This window comes from Struthio camelus, chromosome 7 (assembly GCF_040807025.1).
Source record: "Struthio camelus isolate bStrCam1 chromosome 7, bStrCam1.hap1, whole genome shotgun sequence".
Classification (NCBI taxonomy): domain Eukaryota; kingdom Metazoa; phylum Chordata; class Aves; order Struthioniformes; family Struthionidae; genus Struthio; species Struthio camelus.
The window spans coordinates 14,564,668-14,591,372 of record NC_090948.1 but is presented as its reverse complement, the minus strand read 5'-3'; the positions used below and the strand labels follow the sequence as shown (position 1 = coordinate 14,591,372).

General features: G+C 35.9%; 1 protein-coding gene across 4 annotated transcripts in view; it reads left to right on the top strand.

The window, feature by feature from the left end:
* SLK (STE20 like kinase) overlaps positions 1 to 26,705 on the top strand; it is a 52,644-nt gene that overhangs the window by 15,314 nt on the left and 10,625 nt on the right. The window contains exons 2-13 of one of the 4 annotated variants that reach the window (XM_068949719.1): positions 7,118 to 7,282; positions 9,648 to 9,696; positions 10,526 to 10,675; positions 13,287 to 13,359; positions 13,576 to 13,770; positions 14,470 to 14,551; positions 15,529 to 15,657; positions 17,713 to 19,137; positions 20,248 to 20,378; positions 20,671 to 20,794; positions 21,068 to 21,247; positions 23,286 to 23,378. In XM_068949719.1, coding sequence (XP_068805820.1) covers positions 7,118 to 7,282; positions 9,648 to 9,696; positions 10,526 to 10,675; positions 13,287 to 13,359; positions 13,576 to 13,770; positions 14,470 to 14,551; positions 15,529 to 15,657; positions 17,713 to 19,137; positions 20,248 to 20,378; positions 20,671 to 20,794; positions 21,068 to 21,247; positions 23,286 to 23,378 — 2,796 coding nt within the window. The remainder of the gene's footprint in view (positions 1 to 7,117; positions 7,283 to 9,647; positions 9,697 to 10,525; positions 10,676 to 13,286; positions 13,360 to 13,575; positions 13,771 to 14,469; positions 14,552 to 15,528; positions 15,658 to 17,712; positions 19,138 to 20,247; positions 20,379 to 20,670; positions 20,795 to 21,067; positions 21,248 to 23,285; positions 23,379 to 26,705) is intronic. The other 3 variants (XM_068949716.1, XM_068949717.1, XM_068949718.1) reach the window with 3 other exon arrangements.

Genomic DNA, 26,705 nt, shown 5'->3' with positions numbered 1-26,705 from the left:
CAAATCATAAGTTATCAAGAACAAATCATAAAATTCTCAACTGTCAACCCAGCAGCATGATATCTTTCTGAAAAAAAAACCCAACAGCCTAGAGACACCTTCAACTCCATCTTGCTGAAAGATATCTTAAAAGTAATTCCTGTGAACGGCTAGAATTAGCAATGGCTGTTTGCTAAAAATTATGTCCTGGTTTTATGCCATCTATTGGAATTACTATTAATTTTTGTCATCTAGAATAAAGGTGTGTTCATGCTAGAATAAAGATTTAATTTTAACCTATAGCGTTTAAAATTAATTTGTGTAAATTAATAAAAAGCAAGCGTTATGCATTTCTAATGCAACCAGAGTGAACAAATAGCTGGGGTAATGTTTGTAAATAGAGATGAGGATGCACTGGGATGTGCTTCTTGGGAAGTTGCATGTCAGTCTGGTGCTGTGTAAAATGAAGAAGAGCTCTGCCAGCAACTGTTAGTGTCCTCTGCAGATGAAAGATACTGGCAAAGCAGCTTAGCACTGCAGGAATAAGTCTTGGTTTCTCACACCTCCCCCACTGCTAATATAGGAGTTGATTGTAATGCAGAATCGTGTATTTTAATGCTGCTTTTGGGAGTGGTACGTACAGTTGTTATGACTGAATTTAGGAAAAGAAAAAGGCAGAAAACCCCCCGAGTCCTTTGCATTTATACCTCTGACACCATTTAATGTTTTATTTGCAAATGTTTTCCCAACATAGCTGTTTTTTTTTTTCCTGTACCTTTTATTTGAGAGAGAAGAAAAAGGGAAAAAGTAAGAATATATTTTTATAAAACAGTGTAGTGTATGCTAGAGAATATCCTTCCAGTATTTAGCTGACTTTTATTCTTTTTATTTCCTATTTTTAAATGCATGTGCTTCAGTAAGAAGAAGGATTCTAAAATCTGATATGCTTCCTCTGTTAAGTTGCCTGTGAAGGACTGTGTTGGTTACTTTGTGCATATTTGTCAGTTTCAGCCCTGCTCTTGCAAATATGCCTGTAAATATTCCTACTGACTGGAGTGACACAAGGTATATGTATGAATCAGGATGGGAACTCTGCTTAACTAGTATGCAAAATGCCATGGAATTAATGAAAATGCATAAGGGAAATCATGAGGTTAAACATGAAAATTATAGTGCGTGCTGCTCCCCCTGCCAAAATAACTTGTGGAATCCTCAGGAACCGTGGCGAAAGCAGAAGAACCACAATAAGTACGAAAGTAAAGGGATAATGTTAGAAAAGTAACGTTGTCATGGAAACTGCTCCAAAACCAGTACAGCCACAAAGGCAGCACCACGACCACACTATCATGAAGATGTACGTCCTACTCTGGGTGGAACCCTGGGAACTCAACTTAGTAATACTGCATGCTTGTAGGAAATAGACTTTTTTTAATCTACCGTTCAATTTCAGCGCGTTTGCCCTGGCATTAAACCATTGTTGAGTAAAAGGTACTGTAGTTGAGTAGAAGGTATACTATAGTTGGTAGTTAAGGAATACTGTGTATACAAAGGAAAATTTTGGCCAATCACTTGTAGTTAAGGGTGTATCATCTTCCTTGGTAGATACTGCCCTTTCATTATCTTCTGAGTAGTTCGTTCTTAACAGTCATTTCAACAAGTTCCAGCAGGTACAACCGACGTTAGCTGCTCTTTGATTCCTTGGACCAGTTATATGTGTAATTAAAATACAAAAAAAAGTTGTAATTCTGTCTAGCTTGTTTTTGTTACTACTACTTTTTTCAAAGCTTACCAGTTTTTTATTGGCCTAACTTCTGGTTTATTTTAAAACTTGAGGTTTATATTGCAGTTAGCTATTTGCTCTTGAATTCAAACTAGTGCTTTTAACTATATTTCCCTACACTGGGTGTTAGAATTCATGCTTCCTTTTATCTGACTAAAGTAGAGTTTCTTTTTCTTAAAATTCATTAATAAGCACTCTTTTGGTAATATGAATGACAATAATACTAGTCAATTATGCAGCTATCTTTAGTTTCAAAATGCACAGCAAAATGTTAGATATAATATAGAAATTCATGCAAACCGAAGTCCAGTGTAGTTTCTCCAGTAGACCTGGCTGCTTATAGATTCATTTGGTCAGGCTGTTACAATCTGAAATTGTAGGAATTTTCTTGGTTCATAAATTCAAGAAAGCCCAGACTAGCTGCTTTCTGATAGCTCTTAAGAAACAGCTCTTGCCTTTCTGTGTTGTGCAAGGACAGTCTTTCGGTACTGAGTCTATTTTACTCAGATTAGACATCATGTGAAAGTGTTAAATGGAGCTAGATCTGAAAATTCCAGGTTTACACAAATATAGCTTCTTTTATATACAAAAAGTTTTTTGTTGAATAGGGATGCATATTTCCCACTTTATGGTAACCTTGATGGACTATGATTATGATTACAGTTTGGCTGAGAGGAATGAGTCCGGAAGGAACAGCTTCTTGATTGATTTGTTTTGCTGCTTGCAAAACTGTGTGATTATATAACGTTTCCAAAGAAATCAGACATTCGGAAGAAAGAAGTGACAAATAATTCTCTATCTCATATCTCAGCAGTGTTTCTGGTAGACTGAACAGTAGTGAAGGGATGTACTTAACTTTTTTTGACTGTGAATAGTATTGTCATTTTTAGATGCCCATGTGCGTAGCGCTGCATCACAGGAGGGAAACTGCACAGCTGGGAAGAAAGCACGTGCTGGTGATATGCAGCCGAAACAGCTACTCACAACCGAGGCAGAAATTTCACGTTGGTCCTCTAAAGATGAAAGACTGAGTTATCTCTGAGCTAGAAACCTGTTACTTTGGAGCAGTAGCTTTGCTTTCCGTGTTGTCCATAGCTGGGAATATGCAATCTTTTGGGTGAGGGGCCAGATGGTAAAGCTGCCTTTTAATATTCTGCTATCAGTCTCTTAACTTCATAAAGCCCTCTGGATCTGGAACTGATAGCTGGGTACAGGACACTGTATAAAAATCTAAGTAGCAATGGAACACTAGCTTCATGCACTCGCAAATACTGGTTTCAGGTAGAATGGTTATTCCTCTGTCCAGTACTGATATATTTCCAAATGTTTGTTTTTGTGTAGTTGATTTAGTTACCATTTCAGTGTGAAGTATTTTAGGTTCAGAGAAAGTAATTTGTAAGTTTCTGATTTACAAAATCATTTTTTGTATGGAAGCCTCCATACGATATCTTCCTAAAAATACTTTTTCTTAGAACTAAGAAAATAAGGATATTTTTCTGTATATTTGCTGCTAACGAAACTGTGCCATCCGTTGCAAGGGTGAAAGAATTGCTGTAACATGGTTTGCTATTCCATTGCATGTACTATCCCCCGCAAGTTAGTGTGTACTGCAGTAACCTTGAATAAATAATCCAAATAGAAGTTTTAGTGGAAGGACTGTAATATTTATATATTACTGCATATAGTAGTTAATAATAGCAATGACATGTTGCAGTAATCAGTTGTTGGGGGAATGAGTTACTCTGACCCAGCTTTCAACCATAGGTATGAATGTTCTGAAGAGATCAAATTTTGTTAATGCACAGAAAGAAAAGCTTTCTCTCCCTTGCTTCCCTGCTTCCACAGAAGGCTGAATGGAACCAAAACTATTAAAGACAGAGTGGCTTGGATTTCTTTGCATGAGACCAAAGCTTAAACCACCCATCAGAGAAGCAGAATCAAATGAGTTTGAGCAGAGCACATAAGACTAACTTGAACTGATATTGGAACTCTAAAATACCTGAAGAAACTAATATAAGGATATATATGCCTATTCTGAAAGGGCAGAACCTCAAGTAGCGTGAATGTTTTTTATTTGACTTCAAGTGTTCAAGTGCCCAACTGTAAGATGAGTATACGCAAATCAAGAATGCATCTGCACAAACGCTTTTGCTCCTGCTCTGACCTTCAGAAAATGTTATGTGACAGAAGAAAGGATTCAACTGAAGTCTAGAAAAAACAAATGTGCCCACACAGAGCTGTGAATGCTTATTGTTCCTTGTTTCTCAGTCTAGCGTTTTCCCATACGACTCGGTGCTACGTAGGTCTTATGCATGAAGAGTAAAATCCTTTCCTACGCAGTTCAAAGGCAAATATTTCTCATGAGTTTCTCACAGCAAGCCACGTAGGTAGATTGTTGTTATAGCGTAGCATGTACGTTTTAGAAGGGAAACTAATAATATCTTACTGAAAATGAACTTTTAAGACCACAATTAAAATTTATAAAGATGTTCTTTATTTTCAGTATAACTTGATGTGCACTTAAAATTATCAGTCTTCAGAAATACCTGGCAGGAATATGCTAATTATAATTTCTTTTTCTTTTGAGGACTAGGAAAAAATTCTGGATCCAGGCCCACAAAACGTTACTATCAGAAGTCGAAACAAGAGCATACATTTATTTTGTTTATAATTGTGAGGATGCTCATAAAGATAATTATACTGTCTCTATAATCACCTCTGTTTTATAATTGAGTGTTTTAACAGAGCTTCCACAAGCAAGTGATAATGAGAAATCTGGTTTGAATAAGCTTCTTTTACTTCAAGCAGAAAGGCCTGGGGAAAAAAATCAAAATGCAAAGTACTCTGTCAGTAGAAAAAAATATATATATATATATGCCATGTATGCTGCAAAATCCCTAACATGTAGTCATGCAGCCTGATTTTCAAGTGTGTCTTTTTCTCCCTCAGAGGTGAAATTGAATCTGAAAACGGTAAAATCTGTTACCGTTAATTGGTATAGAAATTTAAAACAAAGTTTTATTTAAACAAAATCTCAGGAATATGATACTGATTTTTAAGTGCAAATTTGGCTGAAAGTGAATTTTAGAATTTTCTCATAATTTTTTGGAGTATTATCAGCAATCAGTTCTAAAATACTGTGGAGAGTGAGTAGCCATGCTGGTTTCACAAAAAGAAATTTCCAGTTAATTAATATTTGTATTCTTTAAAAAGGTGTTTTAACAACTGTTTTCTGCGAACATATTTTTTTTAGTTTTCCAACAACTCTAATTCTGTTGTAGAGTGAGACATCTGTTTCATCTTTCGTGTTTGATTTGCAATATGTTGAGTCCAGCTACGGGATAGGAAAGTTGGTCTATTATTCCTTCTATAAAACATGAAACTAAAACCAATACTTTTTGCATTAAGCACACCTTTTTCTTTTTAATATTATCATGCTTATTTAGAATATATGTTAGAAAACTTGTCAGTATTTTGTTCGTTTTAGAATAATGCTATACAAATCCATTATTTGGGAAGGAAAATATTATTTTTTATTTGAAGGGCACTTTTTGAAGTGAGTATTGAGATATAAATAAATATTGCACATGCATCGCAGTCTTTATCCTCAACATAACAACCATAGTCCTAGCTGATTCATCCTGTGACTGTATTTTGCAGTTACTGTTGTTCTGCTGAATGAATGTTTTTCATGGATGTCCATTTTTAAAGCTTGTATTTTCCTTTGCCACATTGAAAAAATGGGAAGTAGCAATATTTAGGCCTTGGAAATCATGCTTAAGAATTCCTACTTGCTGGTTTTACAGCTGTTGTCCAAGATTAGTATAATGAGATTAGGTGACCAAAAAATGTTTGGGGTGGTGGTGGTGGTTGTTGTTGTGTTTTTGGCTGTATCCTGGCCCACGTCCTTCCTGACTAAGTGTGGAAGCAAGACGCCCTGTGCAGCAGAGAGATGGGGTGACCCACCTCGCGCGGGTTCACGCCTCCTGTTGGAATTGTCCTGGAGACTCTCTCTCACCTTTTGCTCTTTGGGAGAGCACCTGTGTCCCTACTTCTCATTTCATTTTAATGCCTAAAGCTCAGTAGGGTAAATCTAGGCCTTTTTTTCATGGTCTTTTTGTGTAATCGGTGAGGTTGACTTCCATCCTATAACTTCATTTATTCAGAGGCAAAGTTAACCACTGTGAATGCCTTGATAGGACTAGTGTTTTTGTGATGGTTTCAGAAATTATTCCTGTTTTGTCTGAAGTGCACCAGGTTCCAAGTTACAGTGTGCCTTTAAGCAGCGTGCAAGAGATGTATTAGAAAATGCGTGATGTGTGTGTATATATATGTGTGTGTGTATACATATATAGTATGTACACATATACTTTATCTCCAACATATATTGAAAAAGAAAAAAAGAAATCTAGTTTTGATGAATTACTTAATTACAAAAAAATTGCTGAAAAAGCATTTACAGTAACTGGTTTCTGAAACTGTATTTACTATTTAAATGCACGTCATCCTACTTGTTTATAATATTAAAATGTTTTTAATGTTTAAAAAAAAGCTGAAGATTATTCAAATGCCAGGAAAAATGCTTTCTCTCAGGTACCCAAGCTTTCATTTTCCTTTTGCTTTTCAAATCAAAATCTCCCCAGTCTTAAGGGGTTGAGCCATAAAGCAGAGGTTGGTAGAGTTTTCAGCCCGGCCAGCGTCGGTGAGTAGCTGTCTGTGGAAGCGCTCCTAGACTTATGAAGCAAGCAGAGCAAAATGTCTGGACAAATTCATGTTGGCTTGGCAGCTTTTTTAACATGACAGCTTGAATACATCCCCTAGCTCAAGACGAGCATAACCTGCTGATTACTGATAGAGCATCTGGTTTTCTATGCGGCTTTGTGATCAGCTGTGCTACTACAACGTGGGGAGTGCCGGAAGGGCAAGAATGTGCAGTCATATATAGGAAGGTAGAGGCTACTTTGTACTGCTGCCAAATACTGATGGATTTTTTGAGGAGCAGCACTGAACTTCATCCAAGGAGTACAAAATAGTAATGTCTCTGAACTATCAACTCCACGGTGATTTAAAGAATGCAACTGGAGTCAAGCATTCCTTCGTTCTTGCCTTCCATTGATTCTTTATGACTTTGAGACAAATTACTAAAACTTCGGCCATAATTTACCTAGTCTTTAATGTGCAGGTATTCTCTTATGTATTCTTCAGGGAAATGTTGAGGATTAATGAATAAATATTTCTAGAGAAGCATGCTAAAGGAGGAAAGTAGTACAGAAATATCAAAGGATGGGAGGGTTTTTTTTTTTTTATGACAGTTGTCTAAATTCATATCTAACTGTTTGCTGTGGCTTTGTTTTATAGGCTCAGAACAAAGAAACAAAAGTACTGGCTGCTGCAAAGGTGATTGATACTAAATCGGAAGAAGAACTAGAAGATTACATGGTTGAGATTGATATTTTAGCATCCTGTGATCACCCTAATATTGTTAAGCTCCTAGATGCTTTCTACTATGAAAACAATCTCTGGGTAGGTGTTTTTTTCTATAAATGCTTTTATTTGTGTCAAAAGAATATTGAAATTTCATTTTTTCCTGGCCTAATTGTAAAGATTCTTATTTAATCAGTTGTATTTCTTCTGTGGTGTCACTGTTAGGATAACTGCCTACAGTTTCAAAACTAATCTGCAAATTGTGAGTATGACTTTTAGGAAACTGTCCTTAAAATTGAACTGCACTAAGTCATCTAGTCAGCAGTTCGAAACTAAAATTTGGAAGTTAGCAATTGATTTGCATGTATGGGTAGAGTTCTTAGGCAGTGCATATTTGTAACAGCAGGATTCAGATTTTAATTACATTAGTACAGTTTAGAGTGAGATGCAGAAATTGCAGCTGCAAAATGAATAAGGGGCTGAAAAGGTCAATCATGTGAGGTATATGTTTATTTTAGATCCAGCTGAATTCATTGGTAACTGCCAGGGAGGACAGTTTGCCAGGACTTGAACCATAATTAGTTTACTAAAAATCTAGATCTTTTGCAAACAGAAGTTTAGTGTGTATTCATGTGACTGTACCTCAGTGTTCTGCTAATTCCGCTGCACGGCGTAACTTTGGGTATGAAAATACATTTTATTTTATTTTAGATGATTTCATATAATATTTGTATAAGTGGTTTTGGGATTGCACAAGGAAAATATAGATGTCTTTTTTAAGAATTTAAATTGCAAAAATATCTAAAAAAAAGTTACACAGGAGGTTTCCCTGGGGTCATATGAATATGCTTTATTCCTTAAGCATAAAAATAATGGATGTGTAATACCATGCTTCCTGAAGTAGATTTATTTTGATGGACTTTGTGAAGACCTGAGTGATCTGAGTGGAGGGTAGAATGATATTGTATTACAGAGTGGAATAATGAAAACGCTTCCATGCATAAATGTCAGCATGAAAGCAAGTACGCGTAGAAGCTGAATGTGAATCTGAGTGGGTGGGCTTCACTGGCAGAGCAAAGATGGTAGGAAAGGAAAATAAAATTGAAGATACAGAATTGCAGATATTTAGTTACTGTGAAGTAGCAGAGCCATGAAAGTGACAGGGAGAAGACTATAATGATGTGGGAAGTAAACAGAATTAAGTGGGAGGAGAAAAGAAAAGAATGATAGAGCCGGACATAAAACATGCTATTTGGCTTTCCAGTTTTAGAAACATAATTTCTTTACCAAAGAGAGATTTGTCAGATTATCAGAACAAACAGCAAATTTTAGAGAAAGAAATTCTTTATTTAGATTTTTTTTTTTTTTTAACACTTAACTTACTTGGTGGTGGGTGTGTAGAAGCACATAAGTGGTATAATAGTTTAGAGGATTTATGAAGAGTTGCACTATATAATACATTTGTTAGTATCGTTGTAGCAATGATTAGCTACAATATTAATTTAAAGTAGTGTTATATCACATAAGTAGTAAATATGAGTGTTACTGTATAAGGCATAATCTGAGTCGTCGTCTTCTATGAGCAATTATGCTCTGAATTTAAAAGTACACTGAAGCAGAAAATCAAGATTTTATTTCCGAGAATATTGACCGTTTCGGTTATGACAGGAAGTACTCTTTTGCCATCAGTCTGAAAATTATAGTTAAACGTTTAAAGTTCAAATTACTGAAAAAAGAAAACAAAGAAGAATGGAGTAGCAAAGTCTTGACTTGCCTTTCCTTTTTTTCCCCTGTTCTCTTCATTACCTTCGTCTACCTTCTTTCTGTTCTACATGTCAGCATAGTTTATTTTTGTTTCACAAGGAAACAGAGAACTGGAAATTAATTATTTTAGTATTATTAGATTCTGGGGCAAATTATAGGCATCAATAAAAAAGGAGAAAAATGAATGTGAACATTTCAATTTATTCTTTAAACTTACTAATTTTCTGTAATTTTTTTAGTGTATTTTTCTATATTTTCATTTCGTGTGAAACAAATATAGAAAATAGCAATTTCTGCTACTGGAAAATCGTGTCGCTTCTGTTCTTGAACTTTTTCAGTCAAAGAGAATATAATGTGGACATACAGTATAATAATTGAGAAATGAGTTTGCAGGGATTAGGTAAATCACATTACAACAAGTCAGATTCAAGTTGACCCTAATACTTTTTATTGTAGAATTTTATAATTGGGTTAACGCTTTTGTCTGAGGATCACCCAGCGTTTTTCAAACAATTTACTTGAGCTTCACAGCCCTACTTTTAGTTGAGTAATAGTACCGATATTTTGTGGAGGTTAGTGAATTAATTTCAAGGTCAAATAGCTTGAAACTCAGGTCTTCTGATAATGTTCCTCTAATCAATGATTCATTTCAGCAGAACTGTTTAATTTATAATTTATGTATTCTTTTGTTTATATACAGATCCTGATCGAATTTTGTGCTGGTGGAGCAGTAGATGCAGTAATGCTGGGTAAATAGAAGTTCTTTCAAATAATAAACTTTATAACACCTTAAAATGATAATAGTTATATATTTTAATTTATTTATTTCACATGTATATTGCTTTGAAATGCAAATAGTTATGTAATATATGGGCCATGTATTTTGAATTGTGGTAGTTTTTAACGAGCATTTACAACTGTAGCTATGAAAATTATAAGTTAAATTTTCTGGATTTTTACAATGTTCATTTACTTTGCAAAACACATTTTTGATGTCTAGATCCTCTAAATTAATGTGATAAGCTGTTCTCATACTCTTATGGAGCTCTCTTTTGTTATATGATGATCAATATGATAACCTTTTCCAGGATCATACCCTTTTCCAGGATATGATTCTTCCCCTTCCCTAGTCATCCTCCAAATTATGTTATGATAATTTTTTATATTATATTAGCCTTAAAGTTAGATTTTCTGCACTATTCCTCAAATTAGGTGAGTGCTAATACCAGTAAGTAACGGATCTTGTCTTTAACGTTTCTGTATACCACACAAAAGAAATCAGTCTCTAAATTATGTGGCTTTTTCACAGTTTGGATAAGGTGGTATAGATGGTTCATACTGAGGATCTTTCCAGGTACAAAGGATGAAATTATTGCTCCCCTGAAAGAATTTGAAATTCTGCTATTAATCTAGATAGAGTAAGAATTTTGAACTAGGAAGTTTTTCTGATATGCAGTGTACAGAATCTGTCAGCTTTATTAGTTAATTTTTACATATACTTCTAGACTGATCATTATGAATAAATAAGAACAAAAAATGGAAAAATATTGTATTTATTTCTGTCTCTTTCTCTTCTAGAGCTCGAGAGGCCGTTAACAGAGCCACAGATCAAAGTGGTATGCAGACAGACACTGGAAGCATTGAACTACCTGCATGAAAATAAGATCATCCACAGAGATTTAAAAGCTGGCAATATTCTTTTCACATTAGATGGAGACATTAAACTAGGTAAGCATGTTGCGTATAAAACCTCTTCCCCAGAACTTCAGGTGGTCATATAATTGTGTTTTCTCTTGGCTGTATTTTGGCAGAGTTCAGTATATATGTATTTAAATGTAAATCTAAGAGTGATAATTTGTTCACAGATAGAAAAGATTTGTTACTATGGAAAAGAAATAAAGCTCAAGTAGGTGTCCAAACTGTGCTCGGCAAATTTGTCATAAGCTTCAAAAGCGGCAGGTGTAGGCATCATCAATATATGTACCAAGTTACCTAAAGTCAGTCAGAGGTCCTACTGTTTTTATTATAACATTCCTAATTATATTCATCTTTACTATGGTAACTTGAAAGCTTCCCGCTGAAGTTATTAGTTTTGAAAATGAACATCCTTACCGTCACCAAAAACCACTACCTAGTCCTCTTGTCTCTTCTGTTATTTCTCTATATAGAAATACATACAGAAGTAATGTTCTTAATTACTCATTTTAGTTTTTTCATACCCTTTTTATTATTGATTGCACTGATATTAAGATGGAACAGCCTGGAAGAAAATTGAAAGCTCTCTGTTGTTGATTCCTATCATCTGAATTTAAGCAAGCATCCGAATTTTCCCTTCAGTGTGCTGGGGAATCCATGAGGAGTCGATCATGAAGACCTCCCAGCTGCCTGTTGGGTGTGAACAGCATTGCTTTCATTCAGCCAGGAAAAGATAGCAATTATCTGGATCCACTGGGATCAGGGCTTCCTCAGGGACAAATGTGTATAAACTGTCAGCCGTTATAGTGGCTGTGCCCAGTGTCAAGCTCCGTGACGTAGCAGCTGGTGTTCAGGTTTCAAACGCTTCTCTCTGTACAACAGCTGTCATTAGGCGACTTCTTTGGATGCAAGTTACACAGAGGGTAAAGACAAGGAGAATCTAAGGATTACCACAGTTAACTGGAGACTTTTAACTCCCAGCCTAGCCACAGAGGTGCTTTTTAAATTTAAGCCAATATAATTTCACCAAATTCATACCTAACTCTTGCTGATCACAGTGTCTCTGGATGGCTGGGTGTTAAGGTATAATGCGTCATCTCTGTTAATAAATTGAGAATAATTAAGTGCCTGCTTTGCTAAATCGATCCATTAGTGTATTTCTGCTTTTGCGTAGATTCCCTCTTGTACAAGACTATTATTTGTACTTATAACACCTACACGTGCCTTTCTTTTCAACTGCAAAGTTTTTTTTGTTTTTGTTTTGCTTTTCTAGTAAACTTGAATATTGAGATATGGGCTCACTCTTACAGGCCATATTTAAAACGTAGTGGAGCTAGTCTCTTTAGTTTCTAAGTACTACTGAAAGAGAAACCATAATAAGATTCTTATGACTAGAGAGACATTCATTTGTTTCTGTTCATTTTAATTGCCTCATATGACCTGCTTCCTCCTCACATGGCCTGGAACTATATTAAGCTCTTTGACAAGCCTGGCTGACATGTAGCAGGCTGTCAAGACACTACTTTAGAATTCAGAATAGAAAGAAATCTGCTCCATGCATGCATTTAGTGGATATATGCAGGTTTGCTAATTATGATTTCTAAAAGAGAATTACTTTATTTTTGAAATGTGTGCAGCATCCTTTGGAGAAGCATCTTACTCCTTTTAACCTAGCTGTATTTTTTGCTTCTAGCACATGTAAAAGTGAGTAATTCTTTGTTTTATAAATATGTGGATGACAAGGAAATTTCCTTCACTGAATATTATTTTCGTGAGAATTTTAATTTTTATTATTTTTGTCTGTAGTCCCTCAGTGTTTCAGATTTTGTATTTGAACAAATAGCTCTCTTAAGCCTCACTTTTTTTTTTTTCTCCACAGAGCAAAATTAGGCTTCTCAAGTGTTGAGCCCATCAAGTCATTTTGTATAGATTAAAGCCAGTAACATATGGCTGTTTTGTCCCTCTGCTCTAACCAGTAGATCTTCATTAAGAAATGTTACATCTATAACATAAGTATAACATTTAAATATAAATGCCTTTTTTCTAATTGAGAAATGTAATGCTTTATAGATTATACTAAATGAAAGATTATTTTGATTTTTAGTCAAATATTGACTGAAGAGGAATATGCAAGATTTCAGATATTTAACATAAAGTGAAAAATTAGGCGGAAAGAAACCTGTGAGGTAGAGAAAAATGACAACACAAAAATCTCACTGTAGGAAACTTTGAATCCTGAAATCAAAAACTGAATGAGTTGTCAAAATAATAAGGGAGGTTAATATGCCACTTCTGGGCAGTTCCTTCATAGGATAAAGAAATAATGTAGTAATTAAAATAATGTAATCCACTTATCCTTACAGCAAATACATGACTCTGGCTTATCCCACGCAGTTTAACCTTGGCATTACTTTCTTAGCAATGAAAATTAGCCTTTATTGAATATCTTCTACTAGGGATGTTACAAAACCTGTGTGCGTTGGCACTCAATTACCAAAATAAAATATTGCTTTCTTATTTTGGAGTTTTAATATTGTAGAATGTTTATTCTGTAACAAAATATTTTAGAATAAAGTCGTAAAATATAAAAATATAGTGCATGTTCCACCACCTGGTTAATAGTACTTTTAATATTTGCTTTAAGCGGACTTTGGAGTATCAGCTAAAAACACAAGGACAATACAGAGAAGAGATTCTTTTATTGGTACACCGTATTGGTAAGTGCACTGTTTTGCTGACCTTCTAGTATGAACTGATGTTCTAATATCACCCTCAATGTTAATATTATAAGCTTGATAAAATGTTATGTAAATGTATTAAAGAAGAACACCTACTTCTTACATGGTTTCAGTGAAGTCATCTGCTTAGATGCTTTTTCCTAAGAAGATGAATGCTTCTTTTTCTAATCCTGTACATCATTCTTCTATTTGCAGGATGGCTCCAGAAGTAGTAATGTGTGAGACATCTAAAGACAGGCCTTATGATTATAAGGCTGATATTTGGTCTCTTGGCATTACTTTAATAGAAATGGCTCAAATAGAGCCACCTCATCATGAATTAAATCCAATGCGAGTGCTTCTGAAAATAGCAAAATCGGATCCGCCTACGTTAGCACAGCCTTCAAAGTGGTTAGTATTTTAATGATAGCATCCCATTCCTTGCCCCAGTATGTAGATTTTGACTTTGTGGCATGCCAAAACTCTTAATTTACATTCACGTGCGCGATCCTACTGAACTTTATGTGACTAACTTCATACGCAAATCAGGGACATGCTCTATGTACGTGTGTGTAGGTACATCCTTGAACAGTTGGAACTATGGCCTTTTTGTTGTAGAACTTTATAGAAATTTTTATACTGAAAAATGTTGCAGAAAATTGAAAAATTTTCTGAGAAATTTGAAAACTAATTTAACATTAAAATGTACATAAAATAGCTCTTTACAAGTGCAATAAAAGATTTGAAGACAATCTGAAAAAGAAAAGAAAAACAGTAAAGGAAGACTTTTAAGGATTTCATACTAGGAAAAGATTAAACAAGCCAGTGTCTTCTGTTCAGTCGTTATAATACGTTTATGTGGTACCAGTTAGTGGTATAGCAGATGGGGTATATTGTAAATTCAGTGCAAAAGGTAAACTTTGCTATAGATGGAGGAAAATTTTAAAGATATTTGTGTCACATTGCTCTTTTCATTCCTGTACAGTCCTATTTTTCTAAGTGGGTAGGAGGGCATGGAGTTGTAATGTAGATGCATGTGGAATATTTCACTATGCACTAGTCTGATGTCAAGGCTAAAGGAAAGCCATTGCCTGTTTGCTTTTTATGTAGGTCATCAGATTTCAAAGATTTTCTAAAGAAATGTTTGGAAAAGAATGTAGATGCAAGATGGAGTGCAACTCAACTTCTACAGGTAGGAAGAATTAACTGTTAAGAGCTATTGTTTTTTCTTTTAAAAGTCGAGCAGTATTGTGGTAAAGATTTAAATAATTAAGAATTAAGTGTTTGTACACAGTCTTTATTTAACATTGTTGGACTGATCCTCATTTGGTAAATTCTGATGAAATAACACCAAAAGCAGACCAAATTCTGTGCTTGCATATTTTGATATATGTAACTGTTTACTTTGTGAGTATTTAAATTGTACTTCGATGCTTCTAATGGATGAAGATGTATTTACATAAGCAATCTATTGCTGACAGGTGTTTTAAAAGCTTTAGTGCTCAGCTGCCTTCTGTAATGCTGTCACTGCAGAATAGCTAAACAGGAGTAGATGGGACTAGGTACGTTTGATTCTGTTTAACGTCAGCACGCGTTTACCTCCAGCATGTTGAATGGATTTAAGCAGCAGGACCAAGCAGAGAAAGAACACTCAGACAGTAGGGGTAAGAGAGGAACAGGTAGCTGTTTTCTCTTAAGTAAAAATGTTGGATTTTTAGCTCTTGTTAGGAAAAAATGTTCTAGAGGCAAAGCTGTATTTTTCTAGATAAACTGTTTTTAGATAAAATCTATCAGGAAATAGTTTAACTGTGGAACTAAAAAGAGATGAAACCCCTTTTCAGGAAAAATAGCCCTTTAAAATATCTTTCTACTTTTATTCTTTGGATTGTGAAGCAGGTCAGTATAAATGAACTACCTGTATTTTTAATATGTTTATTAGGCTACTTACCACAGTAGATATATGAATACTGATGTTTTGATTCTAAAACTTCCTCAGAAAAATCTGCATTGATAAAGACCCTTTTGATTAATGCTAACACTAGGAATCTTCAGGTTTTAGAGAGACTAAAATGTAACTTCAGAGAAATAAGTTCAGAGAAACGTTACGATTTTCCCACTGCCTACACTGGAGTCGGCACTTACCATTGTGCTTATTTTTATTTTCACAAGCATCCATTTGTTACTGTTACTTCCAATAAACCAATAAGAGAATTGATTGCAGAAGCTAAGGCTGAGGTTACAGAAGAAGTTGAAGATGGTAAAGATGAGGATGAAGAGGAGGAAACAGAAAATTCTCTGGTCAGTTTAAAATTTACGTTTTTAAATGTGCAAATAGTTTTAGTTACGATTTTTTTTCCTGTGGAAAAATTTTCTGATTCTGTCCAATTCTTGCCTTAAGTTTTCTAAGAATAAAATAATTATACTGTAATCTTACTACAAAATAAGAAACCAATATTTTCAAAATAAGTGTGTGTTTAAACCCTTTAAGAACTGCTAATAATGAATATTATGTACATTTATGTTTACATCTGTATATAGTGAGATGAATTTTTAACTTATTTTTGTATAAATGGTTTTGAATTCATATGATTAGATGACCATATAAACATATTTGTATGTTCTGTACGATGATTAAATCGTTATGGAAGATATATGAGCACTATGCTGTAGACGAAGTTTGTGATTTTGCAAAGTGCCTGTCACAGGAAAACCCCAAAGCAAGCGAACATGCCTTACCAAGAACAGATTGCGTGTCTTCTACAGATATAAAGATACGTATATTTCTGAAGATGCTTAGGAATCTGATCAGGCCAATTCAGTTGCTCAAGGGGCAAAACCCAGAAGTACGATCATGTGCTAGCAGGTTGCAGACCGTACAGGTTATCAGCTCTCAGGCCGAACTGGCTCAAGTACTATCAACAGTGACATTGACTAGCACCAGTAGCTGCAAGTACTGGCAGCGGTAGCAGTTGCTTCCTGGGTTTTGCTAAGCCAAATACACATGCACGAGATGCACGCCTCCCTTCCCTCCTCATCCCTCCCCAAGCTAGGTGATCCCTTGGCCTTCATACCACTCTGCCTATATCCCCAGCAGAACTCCAAGCCCACGTTCCCACCGGCGTCTCCAGGGCTGGTGAGATGGTCTCCGTCTCCTCAGGCATCCCATGCCCCTGCTGATTTGGCTGCGAAGCCATCAGTCTACAGGAGGGAAGGGGGGGGGGAGGGGGTGAAGTTCGCCCTGTGACTTGGTTAGCTGCAGACAATTGTGAGTTGCTGCCGTGTAGTATTTGAGAGGGCTTCCCATAACGGTTTAGGAAATTGTGAGGTAGATGCATTTACCTTATTTACTTGTGTTCCTTTTAAATACTGGTTGGAAAACAGCACTAAGCTTCTGGAACATTTATATGATGAAATATTTTAAAATGCATTTTTAGCTTAAAAGGAATTGTTTTCTGTATGCTTACTCAGAAGACCTTAAGGTAGGTAGCAAACGTGTGATCAAACCCATGCTTGTTATATTAGCTAACCTAGTGTGTTCCCAATGCCAAATCGGAACTCTGATCTACAAATTACAGGGTTTGAACAGTAAATATAGACAGAGATATATCATAATCACTTTGAAGAGCGAAAGGGCAATTATGATTAAAATGATACTTTATTCTTTTGTATATGTCCGTATGTAATCTGATAACATTCATTCATATTCCAGCAACAACACTTTCCATAGGTATAAGTATGTAACTGTTTCTATTCTAGTTCTGTATTACCACTTATTCATATCTGCAGGAAATTTTCACTGTTTTAACAAATTTTCACAATGATTAAAGAAGAAGCCGAGCATTTATTGGACACTTTGACCAAGAAGAAAAGGAAAGCTAATCTTTTTGATGAGGCAGTAGAAGATCATGATGTTACATAAGTGCTGCAGTAACTAAAGCTAAATGGTTTCTACATTGCCAGCCTGGCCCTGGTCTTTCAAAGCCAACTGTAGATGGGGAACTACCAGGGGAGCTGAAATAGTAAAATAAGGAGCAAAGTGATTGCAAGAGACTCCATTAAGTATATGGCAGAGAAGGCTGACCATGATCCTTTTCCTTCAATTGAGGTATACTTTATGAAATTATAGGAGGTGGAAGAGGGTTCTCGTGAAGTTGTGTTCTGTTCAGAAGAGCCCATCTGTAGTTCATGTACTTGTTCTGTGACAACACCTAGCTAATTAGTCAAGATTGTTAAATTTATGTAACTCTGCCTCTAAGTAAAATATATTAATCTCCCTTCAAGTATTTTTAGTAGAACTGTGCTTTACTTGAACTAGAGAATGATTAAATATTTTTCTTCCTTTAATTTTTTTAGCAGTTACCTACAGACAAGCGTGCATCCTCTGACCTTAGTATTGCCAGCTCCGAAGAGGATAAACTTTCACAGAATGCCTCTGTTCTGGAATCTCTTTCTGAGAAAACAGAAAGTAATGCAACTGAGGAGAAAAACAGCAGTATATTTCCAGATGATAAAACAACTGGAGATGAATCTGAGGATGTTAAATTTGAGAAAACAGCTGATAACATGTCTGATACTGCTGTTGACAATATGAAAGTGCAGGATAGTTCTGTGCCAACTGATAAAGGTGAGCAAGGCAAAATATTGGCAATTGAAAAGAATACAGAAAGCCTAGAGGAAGCACATGAAGATATTGAACCCCAGAAAGGAAAGAAAGAACTTGTTGTGGTTACCAAACCAGAAATAAAGGATGAACACAACCTAAAAATAGAGAAAGAAAAAGAGATGGGAAATAAACAGACAGAAGAAAATAAGCTGATAATAGCACCCACAACTGAAAACAGCATTGAAACTGGAGAAGCCTTTTCCAAGGAAACTGGTGAAAAAGAAGAGAAGGAAAACAGAGCAGATCTTCCAGAAAATAAAAATGGAGAGGTCACTGCAGAAAATGCTACAGAGCAAAAGGAAGTTAAAGACGAAGCTCAGAAAGAGGTGATGATAGACTCCACTACAGAAATTCTAGCTAGTGCTGAGGATAAAGTGGCTGATGAAGAAAAGGAACTAATAAGCCATGGAGTTGACAATATTCAGGAGATAGGCAGAACTGGTGAAACTCAGATCAGCGATGGGGACAAAATACCTGAGACAGAGGATAAACTAATGGAAAGTCAGCCTAAGGAGGTCCATGAGATAAACAGCTCTGAAGAAACGCTGTCTAAAAGCCAAGATAAGGAAATCAAAGTAGACAAGAAACTGGAAGAAGGTGAGAATGAGGATATTTGTAAAATAAGCAGCACGGAGGAAAGAGAGACCAAAGACTCTGGAAAAGAAAACGCAGACCAGAAGGCAATAGAGAGTAAGACTGAAGATGTTCCTGAGAAAGCGGTGGATAAACCAACTGAGATGGACCAGGATTCAGAAGGGCACAGACCTGAGACTATCCTGAAAACCAGTACTCAGGTAGACAAAGAACATTCAGAAATTACCTCAGATGAAGTAGTGAAGAATAAGCTTCGAGATGCAGCAGGTGAACAAGCTGATGACTCTGAACTGACTCCAGTTCCCAGTATTAGCATTAGCACTGAAGAAAATGAGGAAAAAGTCAAAACAGATAACCGAGACCATACTGAAACATTACAGCAGCTGGAATCAGAGACTCTAAAGGAAAATGATGCGGATTCAGGCACTGGTTCTGCAGCTGACAACAGCAGCATAGATTTGAACTTGTCCATTTCTAGCTTCCTCAGTAAAAACAAAGAGACAGGATCAATATCTTTACAAGTAAGTATAAGCAACCATATACTTTTTAATATCTTACGTGATTGTGACCCTAAAATCATCTGCCAGCTTTACCTTTGAAACTAAGACAATTATCTAGTGAAAAACTAGTGTAGCACTTTGGAATATATAGACCTGCAGAAGCTGAGGTATTCTGAAATGCACTGCTGATGCCTGGGTTTTGTGCAGTTATGCAGCAAAGCAAGTAGTGACAGAGGTGCTAATAATTTTCCTATTTCATTGTGTAATTATATTTAAAAACATAAACTAACATATAAGAAGTAAATCATTTTTACTGTAAATTTCACAGTGTGATCAAAACTGTACTGCTTTGGTTGTACTATAACTGATGCAATTACACCAATGTAAATGTGCTTATCCAGATCAAGCACATTCCGGAATATGAACTTTATTTTTATCTTTACACTAATATACTAGGATAGTATCTGTGTAACCATCTATTTAAAAAAACAAAAAAAAATTGCAACTTGACATAGCTGCACAAGCATGACTTTGGTATGTTTGCAATAGTTCTAGCACGATGGAGACTCAGGTTCAACTGGCTTTTTTGCTCTGTAATAAAACAGTAGCAGCTCTGAGAAATGAGAACTTCTTGCGTTCTCTTAGCAAGATCATCATGTAATTGATTGATTAGTAACATATAATGACAAAAATATAAACTTGTTGGCCTAACTTACTTCCAAAGCAGAATTGGTAAGGTGAGTAAATCACTGTTCAGTTTTGGTTTGTTTTTCAGAAGTAAATGCCTTTTGCTAACTGGGAAAACTATGGGCAGAAGCATACAGTCTTCAACTCTAGAAAATAAAACTGTATCAGCTCTGTTGCGGGATTATTTAGATTTGTTTTCCCTCTGAATGGCAATTTAAATGATCAGTAGTCATGGTTTTCCTTTACTGACTAAAGAAAGTTAGAGTATCTTAAAATGTTTCGAGTTCTCAGTTGAGAAGTGATGTACCTGATAATTGAGCACTCCTGATTGCTACCCATTAGGCCTCCAGAAAAATATCTAAAGTAATTTAATATTAAGAAAAAAAGAGAAAAAAAGTGTGTTACTGACTTAAGCATGGAATAATTAACCAATGTTTTATTCAGGAAACTAGAAGACAAAAGAAAACATTAAAGAAAACTCGCAAGTTTGTAGTTGATGGAGTAGAAGTGAGTGTGACCACATCAAAAATAGTTACTGAAAATGACTCAAAAAGTGAAGAAATGAGATTTCTACGGTAAGCCTCTTTTAAAGTAATTTTACAAGAGGTTTTGGTGTCTTGAACCTAGCAACTAATTTTTTTTCTTTTTGAATAAAAGAGGAGGGCTAGCGGACTTATTTCTGTAATGTTTGGCGATTGAAATCCGTTCAATTTTTTTTGGCTAATTGAAAGGAAAGCAAAGTATTTCTTAAAATGACACACAACCAATTCAAAGCTAGCTTTACCGAGCCTAAGCTGTAGGGGGTTTTTTTGTAATTTTTACCTTTTGTTGTCCTGTTAATGTTAAAAAGCTCTTTTTCATTATTAGGCGTCAAGAGCTGAGAGAGCTAAGACTTCTTCAGAAGGAAGAGCAGAGAGCTCAACAGCAGCTCAGTAATAAACTCTTGCAACAGCGAGAACAGATGTACAGACGTTTTGAACAGGAAATGACAGTGAGTTTTTTTTGTTTGTTTTGATACCAACAAAATATGTAGCTTTTTGGCGTAAAACTAATACTCTTAAAGATGCTGTCCTGATGGAGTAGGTAGGGCACTAGCAGCAGCAGTGAAAGTCTTTCCTTCTATGATTGTTGTTGTAGCTCCTTTTTCATACTCTGTGCTACTAATGGCAATGTTTTGCATTATGGTGATTGCCCAGCTTGTGTCACTGTACAATATTCAGCCTTCCCGAAAAAGATGCCAAATTAAATGGAATTATTTTTACAGAGTAAAAAGCGACAGTATGATCAAGAAATAGAAAATCTAGAAAAGCAGCAGAAACAGACAATAGAGCGCTTGGAACAGGAACACACAAATCGTTTACGAGATGAAGCAAAACGTATCAAAGCAGAACAGGAGAAGGAATTGTCCAAATTCCAGAACATGTTGAAGAACAAAAAAAAGGAGGTAAGACGCCACAGTGGTAATACAGAAGATAAGGGATATGGCCATAGGAAATGGTTGAGATTGGGACTCTCAGAACCCTTGTTAACCTTGTATGCTATCGTGAGTTGGGGAGGGGGTGCTAGCAGTCAGTATTATTCCTTTTGTTTTTACTGCTTAACGTGAAATAAAAACAGCTAATAGGAGTTTTCAGCTATTGATTCATCTAGAAAATGTTACCAAATGCACAGACGTTTCACAGAATCTTTAATAAAATATTTTTTCTCAAATACAACATCAAGAAAAAGTATTTTGTTAAAGATGGTAACAAATAAAAATAAAAAATTGAGATTTCTCCTTTAAATAAATCCAGATATAACTTAGTATTTATCTAATTAGAATTTCAGATAAAATATAGTCTTGACTGCCACTAAGACACATTTCACTTCCTTTTTTGTTAATTTGTTAGATTTTCATTAAACGTGTGCTTTTCAGATTTACAATTTGTCTATAAGAATTAACAGCAGTTATGTCAATTTTTTTTTAACTCAGAGGAGAGCTAGGAGAGGGGAGTCTGGATAGACTAAAATTGTTTACAGTTAGTTTTACATTTGTCGTATACGGTTGATGCAGAATGAGTGACGTTTGACACTGACACCTTATGCTGCTAATTTGCTTGCATTAGAACAAGAGAAAGTGATGTGTTCCCATATGGATTTTGCATCTGAAAGCTATTTTATTTCTTTTTCAGATCAATTGCGTAGTGCTTGTTTGTATATAAATGGCTCTAGTATTTGCTTTAGTAGTTATTAGACTCGCAGAGATTTCTTTAGAAGTCTGTATTGTCAGTGCTTTTGCATAGAATGATCCTGTAGTACAGAAGTGCATAGAGAAAGTGTAAGTTGTATTCAGTCTGAACCCTATGTTGATATATAAGTAACAATTTTTCTTCTTTTGCGGAACCTCTTGCATTTTTGAGTCTCTTTCTATTTACTGGTGATTGGGTCTTACATGGGAAAGCGGGAAGAGTTATGTGTATTGCTCTGAGCTAAAATCAGTTCTTTCACGGAAACAGGAATAGCATGTGGTGATTTGGACTCTGTTTTCTGATGCTTCCACTGTTAAACAAACAGGCATTTGTTTTTGGGTACATACTTTTGTATTTAAAGCTTAAGAAGGCGACTTACAGTTTGAAGGAAAATGCAGCTGACACTCTGAAAGTACCCATGCTGTATTTAGGATTGTGCAGTGTTTAATTATCTTAACTTTTCATGGTAATTAAAACACATCAGCAAATTATCAGATTCATGGCAAGTTGATTTAACCAAGTTATATTCAGAAAAATTCAGCTAATCTAGCCTGATTCACCTCAGACTGGCCACATGTACCATTTCAGCATAAAGTATAATTTAAAATTTCTTACAAACGTAGTTACCGGAGTTTTTTGCTTTAAAATTCTTCAGAACTGAACATCTATAACCATTTAAAGTTTGGTTTGTCTCTGCAATTTTTTTTTTCAAGATTTAAGTATATCTCCTATGTAAATGTTATTTTTGTTTGAGAAGCTAATAATGACATCTTATGAGTTGAGAGTTGAGAGTGTCAGAAACGGCTATTTTTCAGCGGAAGTTATTTTAAACTTCCAGTTATTTTTCACACAGCTTTACCATGAGATAAACATACTCTATAGTCCTTTTCAGGAATGCTTCAAGAAAATACCACTTCTGCGGGTGGTGGTTTTCTTAACTATTGACTATTCTAGCTGCTGCAGGAAAACTCAAGCAAGAGACTGCCATTTCTGAGAGCACTGCTCAGCATTTGCATGCAAAAAGAAGCTGGCATATACCTCCTTTCTGCACTGCAGTAGCATGCATAAAGCATGCATTGTTTCTTCTCTTTTCATTAAGCTCCTTTCACTAAACTAACATCTCTGCCACTGAAGTAATGCACGCTTCCCACTACCTCTAGCGCATGACCTGCATGTCCTATGTTCACAAAATTGCTTGCTGTGGAGAAAAACGTGTTCTTCTCGCCACCTTCTGCATGCTTATATACACTATAGGTTTTAAGTGAAGTGGAGAAAGCACCAAAAGAGCTGAGAAAAGAGCTCATGAAACGCAAGAAAGAGGAGCTTGCACAAAACCAGCATGCTCAGGTAACAACGGCAGCTTCAAGCTACTAAAATGCAAAAAGCAGCAGTATTCACACGGCTTGATAATTTCACTTTTTGTTGTTGTTGAGTGAATATGCAACTTAACTCAGACTAACCCTACATACAACTCTCTTTCTTCAAACACTCCCGTATCCCTTCCTGTGAGAGTACAGTGTGTAGTCACGTAGGAACAGCCATATGTCCAGGTTTGTGCTTTTAAGCTTAATGTTCCTAACCAGAACAACCCAGTATTTTTCCACAGCTGGTTTCATTGTAATGCTTTTTTGGGTGGTAAGTATCCCACAGGTTCATCAAATTACAAAGGTCACAGTAGTTATTTTTGAGCAGTAAGCACAGGGGAGGAAAATACAGGAAGTATAAGCATAAGGTATCTTGTTTGTAGCAGCAGAACAGACTAGGTAAAATGTAGTTATTTAAATGTCAAAGTGTAGGTGTACGGGAACTTTAGAAGACATCATATATAATTTCACGCTTTCAAACTTGCTGCCATTATATGACCTAGGTAGAAAGGAGCCTAAAATATTTTAGAAACCTGTTCTTCTGATGGGCACAGCTTGTGCAGAGGAAGTCTGCACCACTACAGGGCATGTTTGGATTGAATAGCTCTTCAAGGTTAAATGTTTACACAAGTGACCTAGTAGAAAACTTTAGCGAGTTACATGCTCTGTTCAGGAGAGGATTTCCCAGGATAGCATTTGCCTGAGCTACAGTACTCTCCCCCACTGAGGATATATGTCTCTGAACTTTTTTTTTAAGGAAATAGTTTTAGAATTGAATTTTTATAGTGTTTGCAGTGACTGACTTTTTTTTCTTTCTTCCTTTCTTTCTTTTTTTTTTTTTTTTCCTCCCAAGTAGAGCATCTTTGATTAAGGTGAAAGATCCTCACTTGGAATGATAAAGAAGTACTAGACAGTGTGCAGCTCTATTGTCTTAGAATATGTAGAATTTCTCCTGTCAGTGACTGGTTTTGTGTGATTAGCCTCGATATTTTTAATATATACTACTAGCATATGGCGGAGTCTCATTCTTTTTAAGAGGAGAACTATATTTTATTATATTCTGACATGGGAAGTACATTGTATCCCACAGGGTGTTGCTCAGGTTATGATTCAGTCTTTTCAGTTGTCTTCGTGTACGCTTTTCAACGCGCAAATGCAGGATGTAAGTCCCAAAATATATTTAAATATATTTTAAAAGCTTATTTTCCTAATTTTCCAGATGTGTGGTTTTTTCTTCTCGCTTCTGCTTATATGTGCTGATCAATTTCCCTGGTGTCTCAAAAGCAGTTAGCACAAATATATAAAACTATGCACTATTCATAGTGAAAAGATCAACATTACTGTAGCAGTCAACTCGGGGCAAGACACTGGTTTCTCACAAACACATTATACTTGATATAATAAATCAATTGTTCAGCACATGTGAGAAACAGTGACTATTTTATGCTCTGTGTGCAGTGAAACTATGTACTTTAAAAATACATAATGAGTTTATTTTAAGATATTTTTGGGGAAAACCAAATGGTAATTCTGAAAAGGCAAGTTGTATTGCACTGTCTGCCTTCTCCATCATCTAACACGCTCTTCAGGAAAGCCCATAATCTCTCTTCCATGGGATACTTGGCTAGATGAGGGAAGCGGAAAGGCTCCTGTGTTTTCTGAGATTGCCTGGTTTATCTTATAGTGCTAGCAACTTAAAGATGTCTTTAAAAATTTACAATGTAGAGAACAACAATGATATTTAAATGATTGAGAGAGTAAAATCTCTGAAGTATAATTGCTTTTTGACCATAACCACCCTTGAAATAAAATGTGTTTCACAGCTGTAGAGAATGTAGAGCAGCTGTGTCTCCTGTCCACCCCCCCTCAAAATAAAGAAAATCCCTGGCAATTCAAATACAGTGTTATTTATACGCCTGCACCTTCAGAATACTAAACTCCTACTTCTCTCACCCTTTCGATCTAGAAATAATGCAGAACAGTATTTTTCATCAGTCAGTATATTTCATTAGGAATGTCTGATTCTGTTTACAAACCTGCCCCTCCAGTCCTTTATGGCCCTCCTGGTCTGCCACTGTCTGAAATCTTCACCAGCTTATTCCACCTCTGGTTTTGTGTTACCCATCTAAATGTTACCCTGCTGACCACTGAGAGAGATGAAAGCCTCACCTATTATTGAATAACTTTCTGTGAAGAGGAAAACCACGATTCTCCTGGTCGTAATAAAAGTGCTTTTAATGAACATCTAATTCCGTATGTTGCTGTCGACTCTTTTAGTGAGTAGCGTGGACTCAGTTAAAAAGAAAAAAATACGTAGCTCAGGACACTCTTCCACTGATTTCCCGTAGGGCAGTGCTGTTTTCCTGCCTCTTCCCACCTCCCCCTCAATAGACTGCTTTTAACTGTGTTTCATTACGTGTAACAGAAAGTGCTTTAGCTGCCTGTCCTGGCTCTGCCAGTACACCACCGTTCTCCTTTCTTCTGACTATACTTACTCTTATGTCATGGTAGAAATGTTAATTTCTTGTTCTTAAAGAGTGTGTGTGCATGCCTGCATGCTTGTACATGTGCTTTTTTTGTGATAGTTGTGAAGAGGAAAAAGGCAACAGTGCACCCTTGGTACGTGGGAGGGGAGAGAAGGGGATCCTTACTGCTGCCTGCTTCTCATGACCTGATGCAACAGGCTGAGATGCTCTGGGTAGCGGGAAGCCCCAGACAGTATGGGGACTGCATCACACGCATTCGCTTTGCAAGTAGTCTGCCCAGCTGTGGTATGACTACTGCTGAGCTGAGGTTTACAATTCCTGCAAAAGGCAATTCCTGCAAAAGCCTTTGGGTGTCTTTTCAGGCATCTCGCAGAGCTTCCAGCCTCAATATCTTTGTGTTCATGACAAGATAAACCTCCCAGAGACTGGGAGACAAATTTGAGGCCCAACTGTAAATAAATAGGCTTTATTTCATAATCAAAGCAAAACAATCATAAATACTTTTGTTTTCTTATATCATTGAATATATAATCTCGATACGATGAGATCAGCTTTATGTTGAGCACACCTGTGTTTGCTAGCTTTGAACCTGCAAGCTTGTTTTTGAGAGGCAAGAAGCAGAATGAATTGTAGATTATTGGTTAGTTTGTTGCCTTTGGTCTTATTCCTGAAGGTAAAATTTATAAGTATCCGCTCTCTCTATGTGGAAAACACAAGAGATGCATAACTTTGTAGCTTAGGCATGTTAACTCAATTAAATTAACTCAAAGGTGTATTTGTTTTTATATACAGTTAAACACTGAGAGAACTGAGAATCTTATTAA